The 19,811-nt window shown below is 37.6% G+C and overlaps 1 protein-coding gene across 1 annotated transcript in view; it reads left to right on the top strand.

The window, feature by feature from the left end:
• MAP3K5 (mitogen-activated protein kinase kinase kinase 5) overlaps window positions 1-19,811 on the top strand; it is a 98,054-nt gene that overhangs the window by 41,204 nt on the left and 37,039 nt on the right. Inside the window, exons 4-11 of the mRNA XM_058020791.1 lie at window positions 337-530; window positions 735-903; window positions 1,817-1,923; window positions 4,343-4,513; window positions 8,395-8,507; window positions 14,361-14,520; window positions 16,615-16,768; window positions 19,286-19,393. Coding sequence (XP_057876774.1) covers window positions 337-530; window positions 735-903; window positions 1,817-1,923; window positions 4,343-4,513; window positions 8,395-8,507; window positions 14,361-14,520; window positions 16,615-16,768; window positions 19,286-19,393 — 1,176 coding nt within the window. The remainder of the gene's footprint in view (window positions 1-336; window positions 531-734; window positions 904-1,816; window positions 1,924-4,342; window positions 4,514-8,394; window positions 8,508-14,360; window positions 14,521-16,614; window positions 16,769-19,285; window positions 19,394-19,811) is intronic.

Below are 19,811 nucleotides of genomic sequence, written 5' to 3'. Positions count from 1 at the left end.
AAAAGCAAGTACCTCAGCTTCTTTTGATTCCATCTGCCTCTTCAGAGTGTGGCCTGAGAATTATTTTACTACTATTGAGCCAATTACAACTTTAAGGTGAACTTGATTACTTCTGGAAAGACTGATTTTACAGGAAGCAGATCAGAATTCTGAAAGAATACATTTCAGGTGTATATAATATTTGATGTGAAAACTGAGTTTATGAATCCAAACTTAGTCTTGCTAAAATAAGCAGCAGGTCTCCCTTTGGCTTTAACAGGTAGTACATGCAATGGTTTCATACTTTGGCCTGCCAAGCCATAACTGCACTAAATATTGCCCCTTGTTTCCCTGCAGATGTGCACTGGGAATTACATATTTGTTCCTTATATGATAACTCCACATAACAAGGTGTACTGCTGTGATAGCAGTTTCGTGAAGGGACTCACAGAGCTGATGCCACCTGGTTTTGAGTCTCTGCTTGGGCCTATATGCTTACCTCTGGTGGATCGATTTATTCAGCTCTTGAAGGTGGCACAGGCCAGTTCCAGGTGAGTTGTCTTCTTGTACACCTGTGTAAAATGAAAATATTCCAGCTGACAAGATAAATGTCAGCCTCTTTTGCCTTCTGCTCAGAAAAACTGATGTTTAATGGATTAGCTTGACCAAATCTCTGCCTTGACACTGTTCCATCCATACATGTTGTGCACATACACTGTGAGAGAGCTGTGCTGATGTGAAGTTGTTCCCTGCAGCCAGTATTTCCGGGAATCCATTCTGAACGACATCAGGAAGGCCCGGACGCTTTACACGGGCAAAGAGCTCGCGGCAGAGCTGGCAAGGATTCGACAGCGCGTCGATAACGTTGAAGTCCTGTCTGCTGACATTGTCATAAACTTGCTGCTGTCCTACAGAGACATCCAGGTAGGAGTTCGCTACTAAGAATAGTGAATTAAATTACATTCTCACAGAAACTTCTGGTGCATTTGGTGCAGAGTTTTTAATAAAATATGTGGATAAAGCACACTAGTAAAAATCTTTTATGGTGTCTTCTCTGATGTTTTTATTTTGTCTTGTAGTTTCACTGTTTGCCTTTCCATAGCAGAAAAGGGTTTTGTGGCAGTACCTAAAAAGTACATGATGTGTAATAACTCTTCTCCATCTCAGCACTGCTATGTGATGAACAGCATGTAGTTAAAGGCTGTGGTGGCATTCTGCAACTGATAGGCAAATGTATTCTTTTTCACCAAAGCTGGTGACATTTCTTATGGAAAGATAAATATTTCATATTTCAGGTTTTGGAATGATGCTGGTAATTGTCTGCTTTGTTATCCATAATTTCAACTGTCACTCCTTAAACATTATGAAGTGGTTTGAGTTTGATTTTTTATTTTTGTTTTTTAAATTTGTCAGTGAGTAAGCTACTTTAAAAACTCTGGTATTAAAGAATCTTGTTTTTGTGGCTTATGCCTACTTCAGAGATTTGAGATGCCTTAATTCAAATGCAGTTAGCTTTTTAATGTCTGGACAATAAGAGCACTGAGATGCGTTCAGTTCCTAACTTTAATAATGAAACAGGTATATGAAAATTTCCACAGGAAATTGAAGCAGGACAGGAGACCAAATTGGACTTTCCTGCTAAATACTGTGCATATTCCCATCTCAGATTAGTGACAGGCCATTTACAGTTTGAGACTGAAGAAACTGAAATCCATAAAACTTAAAATGGGCTGAAAATATTTTGTGTGAAATAATAGCTGCTTAGGTTGAAGAGGAGTTTATGGAGGCATACCTCAGTACAGCCCCTTAAAACCTTATTATTCCTTTCTTTTGGAAGGATTACGATTCCATTGTGAAATTGGTGAAAACTTTAGAAAAACTGCCCACTTTTGACTTGGCTTCCCACCACCATGTGAGGTTGCATTATGCATTTGCCCTAAACAGGTAAGAATCTACCCTTCTTTCTACTATGGAACAGTAAATCAAAACTTCAAACTTTGTAAGGGGTGGGTAATACTGTGTGAAGTTCCCTAGTGGAATCTTTATATAAAATCCTATGATTTTGACTGAAGCAGCTCTGGGGATTCTAAGCTTCTTTTTATCTCGCACTGTTAAATTTTATTCCTTTTCCTTTAGCATGTTTGATTTGTCTTTCCATAGGTTTGTATTATTTTTTTTGTTTCAGTACCTAAATTAGAGAAAACAAATACCTAACAATATTATCCTCCTGTAAAATACACTTTTGACATTGCTGTGTGAGTGACAGCACCGCGTCATTTGTGCTGGCAAAGAAATCATCTCATTCAAGTCTGAGTTCTGGTAATGTCAGGAGACAGAAGCAGACCTTTCATCAAATGTCCATAGGAAGATTTTATTGTATTATGATGATAAAATAATTTTCACATTTTCTGATAACATGGGCAAAATGTGATACATGGAGCAACATACACTGCCTCTATGGATTAAATAAAAGCCAAGCCTAGATTTTCTTTCTAAGATACTGACATTTAGGCAAGTGACTAAGAGGGGTGTTTTTTCAGAGGAAATTACAGATGTCCTCTGCTCCATTGCTGTTATCAAAGTGAACATTTTGCTGTTGACTTTTAGAAGAGTAGACCAGGTGTCAGCAGGTATTGAAATTGTCAAGTATAGCAAATGTCGATAGGTGGTTCTGCTTCTCACAGATTTGAATTTTGTAATTAGGTTCATTGAGGAGGCTTAAAACTGCACATCATGTGAAAGTGGTGTCAAAACATGTCGCAAGGAATTACTTGAAAAAATAAACCTGGTTTTGAAAGACAAAAGAAACAAAAAGAAAAAAAACCAAAAACAACTGTCTGGCATTTTTTGTCTGAATAAAATATCCAGATCCGTACTTTTGCCTTTATACCAGGTAAATGAAAGTATAAATATTGTGCCTTTTTATTCCACTTTGACATAAATATATGAAGTTTTGAAGATTAAATAGTCCAGCCTATACCTGCCACTTCTGCAGAGCCTTCAAAAGGGTCACAAGGTGTTCCTTGGACATGTAATGTGTTGTTTAGACCTCACGGTCACAGTTTTCTGAAACAAAGTTGTCTTTGAACACAGGACTAGTTCATCGAGGCACTAAAAACCTGGAAAACTGCAGCATAATCTTTTCAGGCACATCCTTATACTTCACTGGTTCTCTGACTCAAGATACTGCCTCTGAGAGTATCTGACAGAAGATTGACACGCTACCTCCAAAGGAGCCCAGATGAGATTTTCCTATTCCTCTCCTTTCCTGACTGACCATTAAATTAGAAGCCATGACAGCCATGAAAACATTCATGCTTTGGTGTGCCAAGAAGGAATTACTTTGGCTAACTTTCTCCTTGTAACTTTCTCCTTACTGAGACTGTAGAGGATATTTTGTGAGCTGAGGCAGGTCTGGAATACTCTGTGCTTCTGAACCTTTGCTGTAAAAAAAATATGTCTCTTGCTTCTAATCCAGGTCACTAGCACGGAAGGATGGAGCAGCTCAATTAGTCAGGATTAGTCTGACCTAAATCAAGAAGTGTGAGGGCATTGATGATGGAAAAGTAAACAGAAATAAAAGTAGGGACCTCTGTCTCTGAAGACCAGCTAAGTGTAAATAATCCATGTTGCAAAACATTATTTGCCCTACTGGTTTTGTTCTCATTAAATTCATTAATCTGGATTAGTGATAGTCAATACAAGATGTGGAAAAGTTGAAAACAGAGTCATTTGGTTGTTCAGTACACAAACATGTTAAAATTCTAAACTTTTGATACTGAACAATGTATGTACCAAAGCTATGACTCACCAGGAAGTGTCTAATGCTTGCAATTACGTGGTTTATTTGTCTGAAGTACTTCTTTTAATATTGCCTTTTTGGCTTTACTCCTAAACCTTCCCTATCATGGGAGTTCAATCTGGTTTGTGCTTTTTGGAAGTTTTGTTTCACAGTCAAATTGTATATAAAAGGTAAAATCACAAACACAAGGTTGAATCTTTTTTTCCTTTAGAGCATGAATTACATTGAAAGAAAACCTAGACATGAAATCCAGGTTTGTAATTTTCTATTTTATAAGGAAGTAACACGTGACCCTTCTAAGAATTTCCCTGGAGGTTCTTGATGCTGTTTTCAGTGCTTTGCTATAGCTGATGCTTCATGAGAGAGAGAAGTTATGTTTAAGGGAATTTATAAAGGTTTCCCATGACATAAAGAAAAAGGAAGAAGGGGTAAGTATGTATATATAACATAGTACACTATCATTTTACATGGATGAAGTCATATGTCTATTAAAAACAGTCATGAAAAATTATTTCTTGTTAACTTTGTTGTTTTTTAAATCAAAATTATTATTTCCAACAGGAGAAATCTGCCTGGAGACAGACAGAAAGCTCTAGAAATTATGATTCCCCTTGTAGAGCAGGAAGACCAAGTAGCTTCAGATATGTACTGCCTGGTTGGTCGAATTTACAAGGACATGTTTTTGGAATCTGGGTTCATAGATATGGAAAGCAGGGACAAAGCAACTTTCTGGTGAGTACTATTTTCCTGGTCTATGTCCTTTTGTTAGCTTTGGGAAAATATTCCTCAAACAAGAATATATTTGAATGGTTTTACTTTCCAAATATTTGGCATCCTTAGGGGATAGAATGCATCTTCTAAATTGCCTTGCTTATTTGTCGAGAATGACAGATTTTTGTTGTTCCCACATCTCATTCTGCAAAGCTCTTCAAGTGCCTCAGAGACCTGAAGTTTAGATATAAACTAAGCTCATCATTTTTCCCAAATATGAAGTCTCCTGTTTACTGTGTTATTCTTAGGAATCTGGGCCAGAGAGTAATCAGTCATGAATTGATTGGCATGCCTGGAATCTGACAGATTTTAGCTAGCAAGGCTTAGAGGTTTAACTCACAACCAGTATGGCTGTTCCAAACTTGCTGACAAAAGTTTTATCACTGTTTAGTGGTAAAAGTTTTATCATTGTCATATAGTACAGGCACATTGCAGTGGACTACAGTAGCATCAGTAGTCAAAAAAGCACACAATAACTAGTCAATAATAGATGAATTCTTATCCTCATTTTAGAGACAAGAATCTTGTTTTTTTTAATGCTTTTGGAACACTCTGTAAATCACTGTTACATGGAAGACGTTAGAAAATGAAGGCATGGGATGTCATCCCAGACTTCTGTCAGGATGAGCTGTTTTTCTGCATTCAGATGAGGATACAGACAATCTGCATTTATGTGTCCTGCAGATCACATCTTAGCTCTGGTCTTGTGATCATCAGCTACTTGTTGAAGTAAATGCTTAAAATGGAAAGCTTTCTTCTTTCTTTGTTATTTATCACTTGTTTTCGGTAAACTTCAGCTTAGAGCTGCCTCTCATAAAAGATAAGATAAAATTGTTTACCAGTTATGGCCTCAGAATGCAAATGCAGTTTACAACTTCTGGTCAGTTTTGGCAATTCTTACTGGACTTTTAAAAGATGTTGAAATAACTGGAATGCTACATATTATTTTCATTCCTCCTAGCATAATTTTGCATTTTAAAAAGTTTCATTTCCTGTAAAGTGCAAAGCCTGTAAAAAACTTTCAGGGGTCTTTTGTAAACACTGTATTTTGCTAATATCATAAATATAAAGATATAAAGAAAAGTGTAGTTTTGCATACAAATTTTAGGCATTATTGCAGACTAATTAAATACAAATTACTCTTGCTATTATACATCTTACTTTCTCCTTGTTCATGGTGCCTTATGAACAGATAAACTTTGATATATCAAACATAATTGAACTAAGAATGATTATATGTATAGCAGTGGTGAGTTAATGTAGCCATTTAAACACACTTTGAATAAATGCATCTTAGCAATCATGACACTCATAATCTGATGACAGGAAGTGATTGCAGGCATTCCAGTCTAGGAAAGGACTCTGGCAATTGAGACCCAATGCAGAATGCTCTGTGCACCTCCTGCCACAGAACAAGGAGATCTCTGTTGAGTCAAGCTGGAGTCTGGCCGGAAGCTCTACCGGATGGTCCAATAGCTTTTGGTTTATATTTTATACTGGATATTGATTTGAGTTTCTAGTGTTAGTCACACAGCAGGCCTGACAGGGAAGGTTGACTCATAACTCAGTGAAAAGCTCTTAGAAAGGAACAGGTCCACTCTAGTGCTCCAGCAGGCCACAACAGGACAAGGTGTGTGCAGGAGCAATGGCAGTGCTATGTTATGTTGAGATAAAGGGTATTATCTCAGTCTTAGAAAAATAAGGATGTAAGGGAAGTACAGTGAATTGCATGAGATAAAGAGAATTTGGCAGCAGAACCAAAGCATTGGTTTTGCAACAACTGGTGATGCCAAGGTAATTTGGCCTATTCCAATTTAAAAAAACAAACCAACAATGTGCTTTTCTGACAATTAGAAAATAGAATAAAAGACATCTTTCATATAAATATGAGAGAATAAATGAAAGAGTAATTATTAACTGTCACTTTCTTGTTTCACACCGACAGTGTGAATCAGACTTGCCAAAGCTACCAAGTCTTTATTCATATCCTTTCACCGCTACCCCCTAATTCAGTGTCTGCACTGCAACATTTTCTCAAATGTCAACAACCGCAACATTTTTCCAAAAGTACAGTCTTTCTTATATTGGAACAAAAATACTAATTTCCATGGCTTTTTCTTCTTCTTCTGTCAATCATTCCTCTCTGCTTTTTGTATTGCATGAGAATTTAAGTATGGAAGATCTCTAGGGCAGAGAAGGTGGTCCAGTTCCCAACATCACTGTGTCTCCAAAGAGATAATGCCAGCTCAAGGGCCTCCCTTAGATGTAAATAATTAGAATCAATGAGAGTGTTGTCCTGTTCAGTTGGCAGATTTTAATGGTTTTTTTTGGTTTGGTTTTTTTCCCCTTTGCTTAGTTTTTGTTTGTTTGGTTGATTTGTTCTGTTGTTTTTGTTTTTTTTTTAGGTTGGATGGTTTTTTTGTTAGGTTTTGGTTAGGGTTTTTTTAAATGAGCCAAAAACATTTTGTATGTACTTTCTTCCTCACTTTTTTGTAACTCGCAGAGAGAGAGAAAATTGCAGATGATGAAAGAAAAAGATCTAGTACTCTCTGATTCTCTTGCTTTTCTGTAGAACAGTAGGCGCTTGTTTAATGATTAAGTTCTTTGGAGGTGGGCAGCTGAAGTATAAAAAGTATATATACGTAGCAGATTGAAGAGAAGCCTGTTTTACAGTTTTGGAGAGCAGAGCTTATGTTAAAGGATGCGAAGGCATTAATCATTAGAGCCGAAAAACAGACAAACAAATTAAAAACCAGCTGTTATTTTTGACCTGGTGGGATAAAAATGCCTTAGCTTTGCTTGCATGTCAAAGCATGGTCTAGAAGTTAAATGCTTAAGTTTTGTGCAGATTGTTTTTCTTTCCTTCCTTATGTACTAAACTCACAACCTTTTTAATTTTTAAGTGTATTCCATTTGTTTGTCTGTATTTCTTTCATCCTTTAGAAAGTAATTTTTTTTATGGTAGTGAGTTGTGTTGACTAAACCTCTTGTGCTCCTTAACTCACATTCGATAGTAGTCTTTGCCTTCTCCTTTTGGAGATGTGAATATGTGTATATATACCTGCAACCAAAGGTGTTCTTATTCTGAGGAATAAGTTTAAACCACTGTAGATGTCCTGTTGCTGTTGTCACAGCTACTTGCATTGCTAGCATGAGGACAGTGTGTGCTGTGTTGGTGTGAAGCACCTCCAGCTCTTTTAAGACAAGATTGAGCCTAGGTGAATGCCTCTGCCGTTTCTCTTGATTGCTCAGTTCCTCTTGAGGAGAATGAAATATGGCATAGTCCTTTTTTATGTGAACTGATAAGAACAGTGTCAATATGACACTCAGTAAAGAATAAAATTTGGAATAGCTGAAATCATAGCTAAGTGTGAGGTATATTCTTCTATCACTTGCTTTTGCGTGTGCCATTGTAGCAGATCCACAATAAAATCTAAGGTTTCAAGTCAATGAAATTTAATATATTAAAGACTAAATTAATGAGCTTATTAATAAATATAACTCTGAAATGGGTCTTTTACAGACTGATAATATTATTCGGTTTTATTTGGTCTTAAAGTAATATTGTAAGATACTGTAACTTTACTGGGATAATTTTACTGGGATGGATGATTAGGATCTGTGCTTGTTGCGTGGGGGGACAGGAAATGGGAGGAGGATGTATAAATACCAGACTCCTAAAAATAACCACAAAGAATGTGTGGAAAACAGTAAAATATTTTTGCTTCTATGGATTCTTGCTGTGTAAACAGAAGATAAGCTCTTAAATTACCTAAAACTGTAATGATGCCCCAACTAGATTGCATTATTTACAAAGTAAGCTTGAATGTTTGTTTTTCTAGGTTCAAGAAGGCATTTGAGTCAGAGCCAACGTTACCAGCAGGAATTAATTATGCAGTACTCCTCCTGGCAGCTGGACATTGCTTTGATACTTCCTTTGAGCTGCGGAAAGTTGGTAATTATAACTTGCAAATTCATGGGGAAATCACATTCTAGTGAAAGTACACTACCACCCACTGTTATAGGGGAAAACTTGGATGGTTGTATGTGAAAGCTTTGACAGAAAGCATGTGAATTTTTAAGTTGGTCTCTCACACCACTGCTGATCCCACCTGACTGCAGGTGAGTGCTGTCATGAGGACTTGTTTTCAGTGTCAAGGTTTTAAATGGTTACCAGAGTTCAGTAAAAGCTAAGCTTCTTTGTAGAGGCATCATTTGTGTGAATTCCAGGAGCACCTGGAATGGGAATCCAGTTCCAGCTAGCACTCTTTAAAACAAGCAAACACAAACCCCTGGAGGGAATATGGATGACAAGTCTATCCTAAGACTGAGGAAAATGCACTTGACTTGAGCTTGAGTTGAGTTGACAGAAGAATATTTCTCTTCTGATACATTCTTAGAGGTTTCTGAATGTCTGTATTCATAGAATCATAGGATGACAGTGGTTTGGGTTGGAGGGACCTTTAAAGACCATCTAGTCCAAGCTCCTGCTGTGGACAAAGATCTTTCACTAGATCAAGTTGCTCAGACTGACACTGGACACTTCCAACAAGCATTCACTTCCCTGGGCAACCTGGTCTAATGTCTCACCACTCTTGTCATAAAAAAATTCTTTTTTAAGAAGGAAGAATTAGGAGGATTTTGTTTATGATCTTGTTTGTGGTTTTCTGGATTTGAAGAGAGTGAAAACTCAAGATTATTCAGTAATATGTTCAGGGAAGATTTGGCAGAAAGGACTGAATGTTGTAATACGCATTGCATTTGGTGTTCTTCTCCATGAATTTGTATAATTCTTGACTTTCTGTAAAGTCTTTTTTTATCTTTGTTTCTCCTGAGGAGGTTGTCAAGTGAGAAAGAAACAAATTTTTTCACTCCACTGAATGTATCTGTATTCAGTGACTGCTCTAGTTTTGAAGATGGGTGTGCACTGTACGTCTGGAAGTAATTTCCTGAGTAATTTTGGGTATGAAGGTCAGAGTTAGATGATTACTTTCACATAAATAGTGGAAGTGAAATTTAAATTCTCAGGTGTAAATGAAGGTATTAATTTGGATGTGTGAGGCTGCGTAGAGTTGCCCCAACTACTGTGTTTGCCCTTCTGTGAGTGGGTTAGATTTTGCTTTTTGGTTGGCATAGAATACTTCCACATCCTATGCTGAAATTTGAATTCTTGTGCCAGAGTAGGAGGTAAGAAGATATGTTCTATACATTGCATAGCATTTACAAATACTCACTTGCTGGCCTAACTTTAAACTAGGTAGCTTAATTGATCTGGGCTATATTTTTTTGTAGTTTAATATGAATCCTTTACTTTTAAAGAAACTTCTTAATTGCATACAGACTACAGCCAACTAGATCTGTACAAATTCATTTTACTGATGAAATTTGTGTGCTGTTTCTGTGGTATCATATTCGTATAAATTTGTCCAGTGTTGTTTTCCCTGTTGTTTGTATAGAGACCATTACAGAAATAATTGTTCATTCTTACATAAGGTTCCATCCCCAGCTCATGAATTATTTAGTGCAGAAGTATCCTGTTCCTTAGGTGGTTTGTTTGTGTGTTTGTTTGCCTGTCTTAAGTTAACATTTAGTTGGTGTCTGCTGGAAACCCTTGATATAGCAACCCCTCCTGTTAGCTACTGGTGTCCATCTTTCTTTTTTTTAGGTACGGGGAATATTGTCAAAATACTTTTAGTCAGACTGACTCAGCTATTTTGAAACATGTTTTAAATACATTTATAGTGTAGTATACTCTATGTGTATCATTTGGTTCTTGTTGATAAGACTGTGGTCACTGTCATGGAATGTCGGGTTGAAAAGTACCTCCAGGATCATGGCTACAAACTTTCTCTGGAAAAGCACACTCTAGACAGGATGGCCCAGCACCCTGTCCAGCTGAACCTCAAATATGTTCAATGTCAGCAAATCCACTGCTTCCCTGGGAGATGATTCCAAGAGCTGATTCTTCAAATTTTGAAAAATTTTTGTCTTGTGCCCATTTGGAAAGTCCCCAGTAGTAACTTGTACTATCAGCCTTTGTCTTTTCCTTGTGACTCCTTGTTGAAAGGGAGTCTCTACCTTCTTTGTAGCCACCTTTTACTCACTGGATGGTGATAACACCTCCCCTATGCCTGCTCCTCAGAGCTGAACAAACCCAGCTTTTCCTCAAATGGCAGGCTTCCAGTCCTTTGTTCATCTTTGTGGCCATTCTCTGGACCCTCTCCAGCCTGTCCACATCTTTTGTGTATAGTGAGAACCAAAACTGAACACATTATTCCAGAACTGCCCTGGCAAGCACTGAATAGAGTGGGATAATGGCTTCTTTATCCCTCATAATGATGCCCCTGTTGATACATCCCAAAATCCCATTGGGTTTCTTAGCTGAAGAAACACTGTTCACTCATATTCAGCTGCTTGTTTTTCAGGGCCCCCACATCCCTTTCCACAGAGCTGCTCTCCAGTGCAATAGACCCCAGCCTGTGCTGCACTCCCAGATTATGTTTTCCCAGATGCAAACCTTACAATGATCTTTGTACAAGGTTTATCAGATGGCTGGAGTTGTGCTAGATTCTGAGGATAGTTTACTATTTCCTTTGTCTGAGGTCAATGTTTTAAACAAAATCAGGCAATATCACAGAGATTGTATGGGAAAATGTTTTGATTTTTTTTCTGGTGCTAAGTATCTCTTCCATATCTGTAACTCTTTTGATGACACCTCTTGTTTAGATCTGTGTGTAAAGATAATTTTTAGCAATAGTTAGATTTGCCAGCCAGTGCTTTCTGTTTGGTGTCCACCCACAGCATTAACTGTAGTACACAGAAATTAGAGAAGTTCTGCTTTCTGCTGGGAGATCAAGAGAGATGCAAGAACAAACTCATCAAGTTCAGTCCAGGTTATATGGAAATTATATTGCTAGGCTGGGAAAGGTGTAGGGAAGGATGTAGTCATTTTCAGTTCTTCAGAGGGTACATGAGACTGTAATTACGAGATGCATATCTGATTACATTGGGAATATTATAACTGCAGTAAAATAAGAATAAATCCAAGAGAATTTTTACCAATCTGGGCCAGATCAGAAAATTTGCCTTCTAAAACTTCCTGCCTGTACTTGTCAGATAATAGTTCAGAACAAAATGAGCAAGCAGACTATTAATAAAAACTCGCCTATTTTTTGAGTAGTATTGCTTTCTAAACCATACAAATAACTTTGAGACCAGAACAGAAATGCTGTGATCTGCATTGTCAGTTATGATCTCTGCAGGCTGTGCAACTCTGACTCACAAAGAATCCTGTAATATGAATTGTTCCATCAATACTTGAGCAAGGATAGCAGTTTATTTGTAAAGCCTTCATATTAATATTTAACTGGTAATATCTACTTACTGTTATCTTATTTTCATCACAAGCTGTGGATATATTCTTGGTGTTATAAAAACAAAGGCCTTTCTGGCATTAATGGTTCCTCTATTTTGCCTCATTTGTTTTAAAGGCAAAATATTTCTGATAAAATATACTGGAATTCCTGCTGCTTTTTTCCCCTCCCCTTATGAATGCCAAGTTTATCATGGAAGGAGAGAATGTCTTGACTTTGCCTGGATTTTCTTATACTCTCAAGAACCTTTTAAAGATGATGAAGTAAAAATAAACTTAGAAAAGAGAAATTATAGAAGGAGACCATAAACTCAGAATTAAATTCATGAAGGTTCACTTTGCAAGTTTCCAAATTAATCCTCCACCCCACCAAGTTCTTTAAATTGAAGTAATGATCTTTACAGCCTCTTGCTAATGTCATCACAAAGCAACTACATTTCAGAGATAAGTAACTCGCCTTTCAGGGATGAGTAACTTTACAGATGAGCTTTGCAGAGCACGGTCAGCAAACTAGAGTGAGTTCTAGTACCAAGTACCTCACCTTTCTCAGAAGAACTTGATGAGAGGGTGATGTCTTCTCTAAGAAAATAGGATCCACTTCACAGAACACTTGGGTAAAACTTCCATTTTCTCCAGGCTACATAGCAGTAATGATTCCCAAACTTGGTGTCCCGAGGTACTGCCACACATCCATCCTTTCTCCCCCTGTCTTCCTATAAGTCTCCCTTACTGAGCTGGGACTCAAAATGATTGCTGTCACCAGTCCTACCCTCCTAACAAACCCCTCTCCCTGCCAGCCAGTAGTCCCTCCCCATGTGAGTTGTACTCTCCATCAGACCCACACGCTCAGTTTGTACCTCACTTTAGCCCTGTGCACAGCTATCAACAAGGGCACGTCCAACTGAAACAATCCAGGTGTCCCTGGGATACCAGTTCTTTACACCTCTTGTGACTGAGTAACATTAAAAGCCTGTGGGAGTTAGTAGGTGTCTGTCTTTTATTGTGTGTTGCTATCAAGTACATGCAAATGTTTTAGACATTCTAATAGGGCCCTTTGGCCTTTGCAGATAATGCTGAGGAGTGTTACTTTAAAGTCCTGGAAAAGATTAATTTTTTTCCATTTACTGTGTTTTCTGGATAGCATTCAGGTTTTGTTCTCTAGAACCCAACTAAAGTGGAACACTTTCAACACAAATTCCCCCTCCCTATTCTGCATTGACTAGTGGAGGTGTGCATCTTCAAGTGGTCTCTTTGATAGTGTGAGTGTGTGTAGCGCCCTGCCTGAAAGCCTTGCAGAGATGGTCACCATGGTACCCCGTGGAGCTGATGGAGGTGACATTTCTCAGGCAGATCAGAGACACCTTGTAGCATCTATGGCATTTTTAAAAGCCTTTATTACTTGACATAGATGTCATAAAAATGTGAGCAATGTGATAAAACAAGATAAACTTTGTAGGTTGAAATGTAGCTTATGCAATGATACCCATTTTGATATTTATTACTGCTTCCACCATGAAGTTTAGTCTGCTAGCTACTCAGGGAAGGTTAAGGAAAAAAACAAGATCAACAGTTGCATTGAAATTTCTTGTGAATACTCAGCTTGAATATCAAGGACAATGGAAGATGATGTGGGAGGGAAACTGTCATAGTGGAGTAGTGTGGGAAAAGTGAATAAAACACTACAGTGGTGGAGCAGCTTGTTGTGTAAGCTGAAAATTAGATTTTTTTTGCAGAGGATGGTGTAGCGTATCTCATGTTAGCTCTATGTAGCATCTCATATGAACTAAAACTCATCTTGAAGGCCACAGGGGAGCCTGTAGTTCTCAGCAAACTTAGAAAGTCAAAATAAAACCTGAGGCTCACCGTAGTCTTGAGTTGCTGAGGGGCTTGTGAATATTAATAGATGTCTTTCATTGGGGTAGGACTTGCGGCAGTTAAAAGAACATCACTGCTGGAAGAAGCCCAGTGGATCATCTGTTCCTTCTGCATGGGACCTTGTCTATAAAGGTAAGTTTGGGGCTTGGGGCTTGTAAGTTAAAAAAACAAAGCAGAAAAAAACATAATAGGTGCCTTATTCAGCATCTGTTAAGTTTTTGCAGCTATGTTGTGTAGCCTAAGGCCCCAATTTACCTTTACAGATGAGGTCCATGCAAGAACATAGGTAATCTGACTGTGGCCTTGTCCTGACAGTGATGTCTTAACATTCCTTTCTTGAGAAGCCTGTAGGAAGAGGGGGTGGGGAAAAAAGAATTTTCTACCAATTAGAAGGTTTGGAAGGCATATAACATTAACTGGTAAGTATGATTTCCATCTTATTTTATCCAAATGGAGAGGGTATAGTCATGTAAGCAATTAAAAGATTTTGAATAAGGGAAATGGTTATTTTAAAATTGCATTAATGCAAATTCTTGTGACTTGTTATTCTCTTTGCTACAGGAGTAAAGATCAGCAGCCTGCTTGGTAAAAAGGGGAGCTTGGAGAAACTGCAAAGCTATTGGGAAGTGGGATCTTTCTTGGGGGCCAGTATGTTGGCTAATGATCATATACGAGTGATCCAGGCTTCAGAAAAGCTGTTTAAACTAAAGGCACCAGCATGGTAAGGTGATAAACAAGGCCATGTACATTCCTATGTTTGAAAACGTTGGACTGCCTCAGCTTTCACATTAGGCACTGTACTCAGCTGACAGGAGATATGTTTTGTGGTTTTTAACAGATTTTACTCTGTGTATATTATTTCACTGTACTTTTATCCAAAGAAGGGACTTTCTCCCCTCCAGAGAAGGGACTTTCTTCTCCTTTTGCCCTTATTCAGGGGTAGATCTGATATGGGTCTTTATTTGATGTATGAGAAGGGCAGATTCATCGTGGACTTCAAGCTCTTCTGAGGGCAAAGGAGAAAGGAGGAGTTGCTTGTGGCTACACTGCTGAAGAGAAGTGGTAGTGGCTTGTGAGGTTAATCATAACAGTCTGAAGGTTTTGGGCAATGAAGACAGCTTAGCTAGGGAGGCCTGGCTGCACCTTTATGTATTGTTAAGGTTATGGCACACAGCAGTTGTTTTAGGAACTGAGTACAAATGAGCTGTGTGGTGCAAGCTGCATCTTGTAGCGATTGAGAAGACTGCAAATCAAAGTCCAATTAATAGAAAGGCCATAAATCCAGGGTTAAAGACAACCCTGTAAACTCAACATCTGTTATGCAAAGGCCCAGAGATGTGTGCTCTGACAGCAGGTTCCCAGCACCTGTGGTGAGTATAGGCAGCAGTTAAGGACCAGTCACCTACTCATCAAGGGCTGGGATTATCTGGGATGGGGAGAACCAAGACTCCTTTCTGACTAAAAGAGTTGTCACTCTGCTAACTCTAAGAGTGAACATCACAACATATATATTCTTATCTTTTTATAAAGGATACATTGCGCCTCCAGACGGTGATCAGAGGGATGCTAATGTACAGAAATGCTAAACTGCTGTATTGACATAACATAGAAACTGTCATAATTAAAAACTCTAATTTTCAGACAAAATATTTCATGAAGGCTTTTTGCAGTGTATTTATTTGCAAGGTTTTCAATTTTTACTATGTGTTTATTTTTCTAAGAAGTTGGATAACACTCTCTGGAAGTCTCCTGGTAGAATTTTCTGGAGTTTATGAATGCCTGGTTGTCAGGATTTTATGTACCCCAGTGCCTTTGGGGTTTAAGTCTGTGGATTAAACTCTGAAAATACAGCTTACTCATTTGTGCTTCGTGAAGAATTTCTCCTGTGAGCAATTCCTTCCCAGTCTGTTGCCTTCTTTATAGCAGGGCCCACTTGGTGCAAACAGGAGTAGACACAGTACCTTATGCCAGCTATCCTGATGGCCTAAGCAGGATAATTGGAAATTGCACAGCTATGGAAATGTTCAATAAAGACCCTCTGAGGATGAAACAAAAGTTTTCATTAATAGCCTAACTGTGATAAAGTGATAGCAGTGATAAATCCTCTTTTAGTGTGTATATCTCATTGCTGTAGTATTCATAAAAATTGTGTGAGATTATGTTTACAACCTTTTTTTCAAAAATGCCAAGAGAAAGCAATGGTACCAAGTAGCCATATAAATCAGCCCCAGAAAGTAAAACAACAGAGAGAGGGATTAACTGCATTTAGGGAAACATTCAACACACCAGTTGTCCTTCCCCAGCAATGCCAAAAGAGTGTTTAACAGAGCTGTTGTCATCTTTGCAGGATAATCAGCTCCAGAAGCATCATGTTTTAGAAATGTGTGAAATAATTGCCTACGCAGACACAATATAGGAGACAGAATACTTAAACTAGTGGACTTTTTACCTAATTTTTCTTTGAGGCAGTTCACTACTGAAACAAGTTTAACATGGGCTCAGCTTGTCCTTAGGCAGAGGATTTAGCTTTCATGAATTTTTCATGGTTTAGGATAGAGGACAGTATATGGTATTAGGTATATGGGCAGGAAGGAGTGTTCCAGGACTCTTTTATGTTTCAGTTGCGTCATTTAGCAGCTGTGTTTCCAATTCTAGTTGGGAATTGTTATTATGAAAAAGAATCCTAGAGAAGTGAAAAGTTACTGGCAGCCTTGGTGTTGCAATGGTGAATATTTCAGTTGTGTTTAAAGGCAGAGACATTACTGCTTACAAACTGTACTGAATTTACTATCTGTGTATGTTTGGATGGTCACAGGTACCTGAAGTCTATTGTAGAGACTATTTTGATATATCAGCATTTTAAGAAACTGACCCCAGAGCAACATACAGCCAAACAGGAACTTGTGGACTTCTGGATGGACTTCCTAGTTGAAGCCACAAAGACAGATGTGACTGTAGTTCGATTTCCAGTAAGTGGCTGGTGTTTTGGGTCTTTGAGGCTTTTTTTGGTAATGTTTTTGGGGATGGGCTCTTTTGAAACAAATCGTGATGTAAAGGAAATGAGCACAAAGCACTGCTTCTTTTTAGGTGGCCAGACTAACTGTTTGTCCAGAATAAATGTATTTGGCCTGAATCTTAGATTGATTTTAATTGAATGCACGTGGGTACAACAGGATTGCACAATGTGTTCCATACAAAATTAATGAGGAAAAAAGTCAAGATACAATTTTGGTATTTATTGTTTGCTACCAATGGGTCTACTTCTAAAGCAAACATTTACAGTGTACTCCAGGTGATTATATATTAACTATATGGTGTTTTGAAAAAAAAAAATTAATTAATTTCAGTCTTTTTCTGGCTCAGCAGACTTTGTATACTCTAGTACCAATTAAGACTGTGCCCTTTCAGAGGTTAAAAATCAGCCCAAACAGTCAGAAATCTATTGTTCCAGCTACTAGAAAATGCATTTCAACAGCATTGCACTATAAGTGTGTGTATATATATTTATTTCTGATTCCTTCCACAAAAAATTTGCTGAGAGTTTTTATTAGATGCCCCAGTGCTGCACCATGTATACAGTATCCTGAAAGTATACTGTAAATAAGTCTAAGTTTTCTGTACATTTAAACTGTATATGTCCAGGAAATATGGGTATTCCTTTCAGCTAACCATCAGTAAAACCAGCTTTTTGTCTTAAATAGCAATCGCTATTGCCTCCCAGATAGTTAAAAGTACATACAGGTTGTTTTGTACAGTTCATTTACCTTCCATGTGTAGATGTGCTAATAAACTCTTAGGAAGACTTCAATGTTAAACAGCAAGAGCTTGAGGCAGTAAAGTAAAAACAACATGAGACCATTTAAAGAGCCTGGTTTTCCTTTTCTAATGAGAACAGGTAGAAAGTTTTGCTGGGAAACAAAAGATATTTTGAATCTTCTGGGTTTTGTACAAGACAAGGCATAATCCTTTTAGGTTTTAGATGCTGAAATAGTTCAATTACATACTTACCATAGGCTCTGACATATAAAATGCCCAAATAAAATAGTTTGAATTTTTATTAATATTAAGAGGCAAACCAAAGCTGATCACTGCAATAGCATGAACCAAGGGATAAACCCAGTGTCCACCAGGTTTGATGGTGCTGTACAGGAGGTTGGTCATCCCTATAGGGACTCAGTGATCCCTCTGGGTCCCTTCCAACTCAGTCTATTCTGTGATTTTGTGAACTGACTACACTGGTGTTGCAGACAGAGATATGGGATTTCTCATAATACAAAAATTCTCTTTGTGCCTGTTCAGAATGAAAATCACACAGTTCAACAAATCAACAAAATGAAAATTAGCAACTTCCTTTTCCCTCCCTTCTCCCTAATTGCAATTAATTTATTCTAAAATAAGCTTTTTTCATATTTCCTTATTGTGCATTGTTCTGTGTATTCTGAGAGTTTGAGCTTAAGTGTTCCACTGTCCATGGGCACTAAGTTAGCTGTTAGTTACTCTCTTATCCAGTAGCATCAGTATCATCACTTTGGCCTTTAGAGGAAGAAATGCCAGTGCATGGACAACTTGTTAAAGGATAAAGACCACAGTTTGTGAAATGGCTTAAATCAGATTTTACAAGTTGTAGGTGTCTGGAGATGTCAAGCAACACATTTTAATTCCCACTGCTTATAATTTACAGAGTTAAATGTGTAGGTACTTTTCAGAATTTTGCCCCGCGCTGCTTCCAGTATATCTCTGTGCTTATCAACTCTGAAGGAAGAGACATGGCTAAGATTTCACTCTAAGCCATGGCTCTTACCAAGACTTTCTACTTTGATGTTTATATACTTTTTAAATAGATGTAGACCAACTTGTCCTAGTCAATCACTGTTGCATCTCTTTTAAATTATGCTTCTAGTTTTTGTTATCTTATTCCACAACATTTTCTATACTCTTCAGCTGTCAGCCTCTTGCAGTGGTACTTGTTACTTTTGAGAAAATAATTTCATCTAGTGGCTGCAGTTCATGGTGGCCTAAATCAAAAGCTGTTCAGTTTAGCTCTAGGTTAATCTGTTTCTCTGCTTCACCTAAATATGCTTCTACCAAAAGATGATAAAGGTGTACCATGAACCTTCTCCACATGGGAGATAAACATTCTAGAGTGGCATTGTAGGAGACTGAATTGTGACAGAAAAACCTGACATTTTTTAAAAAAATAATTTGTAAAATTGATACATGTTACCAATGTACACATAATAGCCTTATGAAAAAAAATTAAAGTCGGCTTTTTTTTCTTTTTTAATCTTAAGTTATTGGCAGCCACACTAAACTAGTGTGGCTAGTACCTAGTACCTTTTAGATACCCAGTACCTAAAATTTTGCATTTTATTATTTCCCAGTTTTTTCTGCTATGGTATGACTAAAGAAATAGTTTTGACAGTTTTCAATACCTTTTGAATTTCTATCAATTTTGCACTAACTATTGAAATTTTTTTTTCTGCAAGGTTTTAATATTAGAACCAACAAAAATCTATCAGCCCTCATATCTCTCCATCAACAGTGAAGCCGAGGAGAAGACAGTATCCATCTGGCATGTGCTCCCTGATGACAAAGTATGTTTGTAGTTGTAACTTTTTTCACAATTTAAAAGTATGCACGGTACATAAGGCATGTAGTATGTGACCGGTTGCATCTAATTATGATTCTAGAAAGTAGAAAAGTGTTTTAGTAACACACAGGAAGATGCTGAGATATTCTGCTGTGCTTAAGATTGTCCTGATTTTCAATGAATGTTTTGTTTCCCATCATTTTGCAAAATAACTTGCATTTTCCTTCAGGTTGTTTTAAGCCATTGTATAATATACAGCAAATCTGTTGCTTAAGATTTCATAAGTAATTTACAATTTAATGCCATCATCCCAATAATGTAGCATAAAATTACTTATGCTTACAGAACTATCTTCTTCCTGCCCTTGCAGTTTTACATGTCAGCTGCCATAAATACTCCTTTAATATGAAAGTAATAGAGAC

Source organism: Melospiza georgiana, chromosome 3, assembly GCF_028018845.1.
Source record: "Melospiza georgiana isolate bMelGeo1 chromosome 3, bMelGeo1.pri, whole genome shotgun sequence".
In the NCBI taxonomy this organism is placed as follows: Eukaryota; Metazoa; Chordata; class Aves; order Passeriformes; family Passerellidae; genus Melospiza; species Melospiza georgiana.
This window is presented reverse-complemented; position numbering and strand designations above follow the sequence as displayed.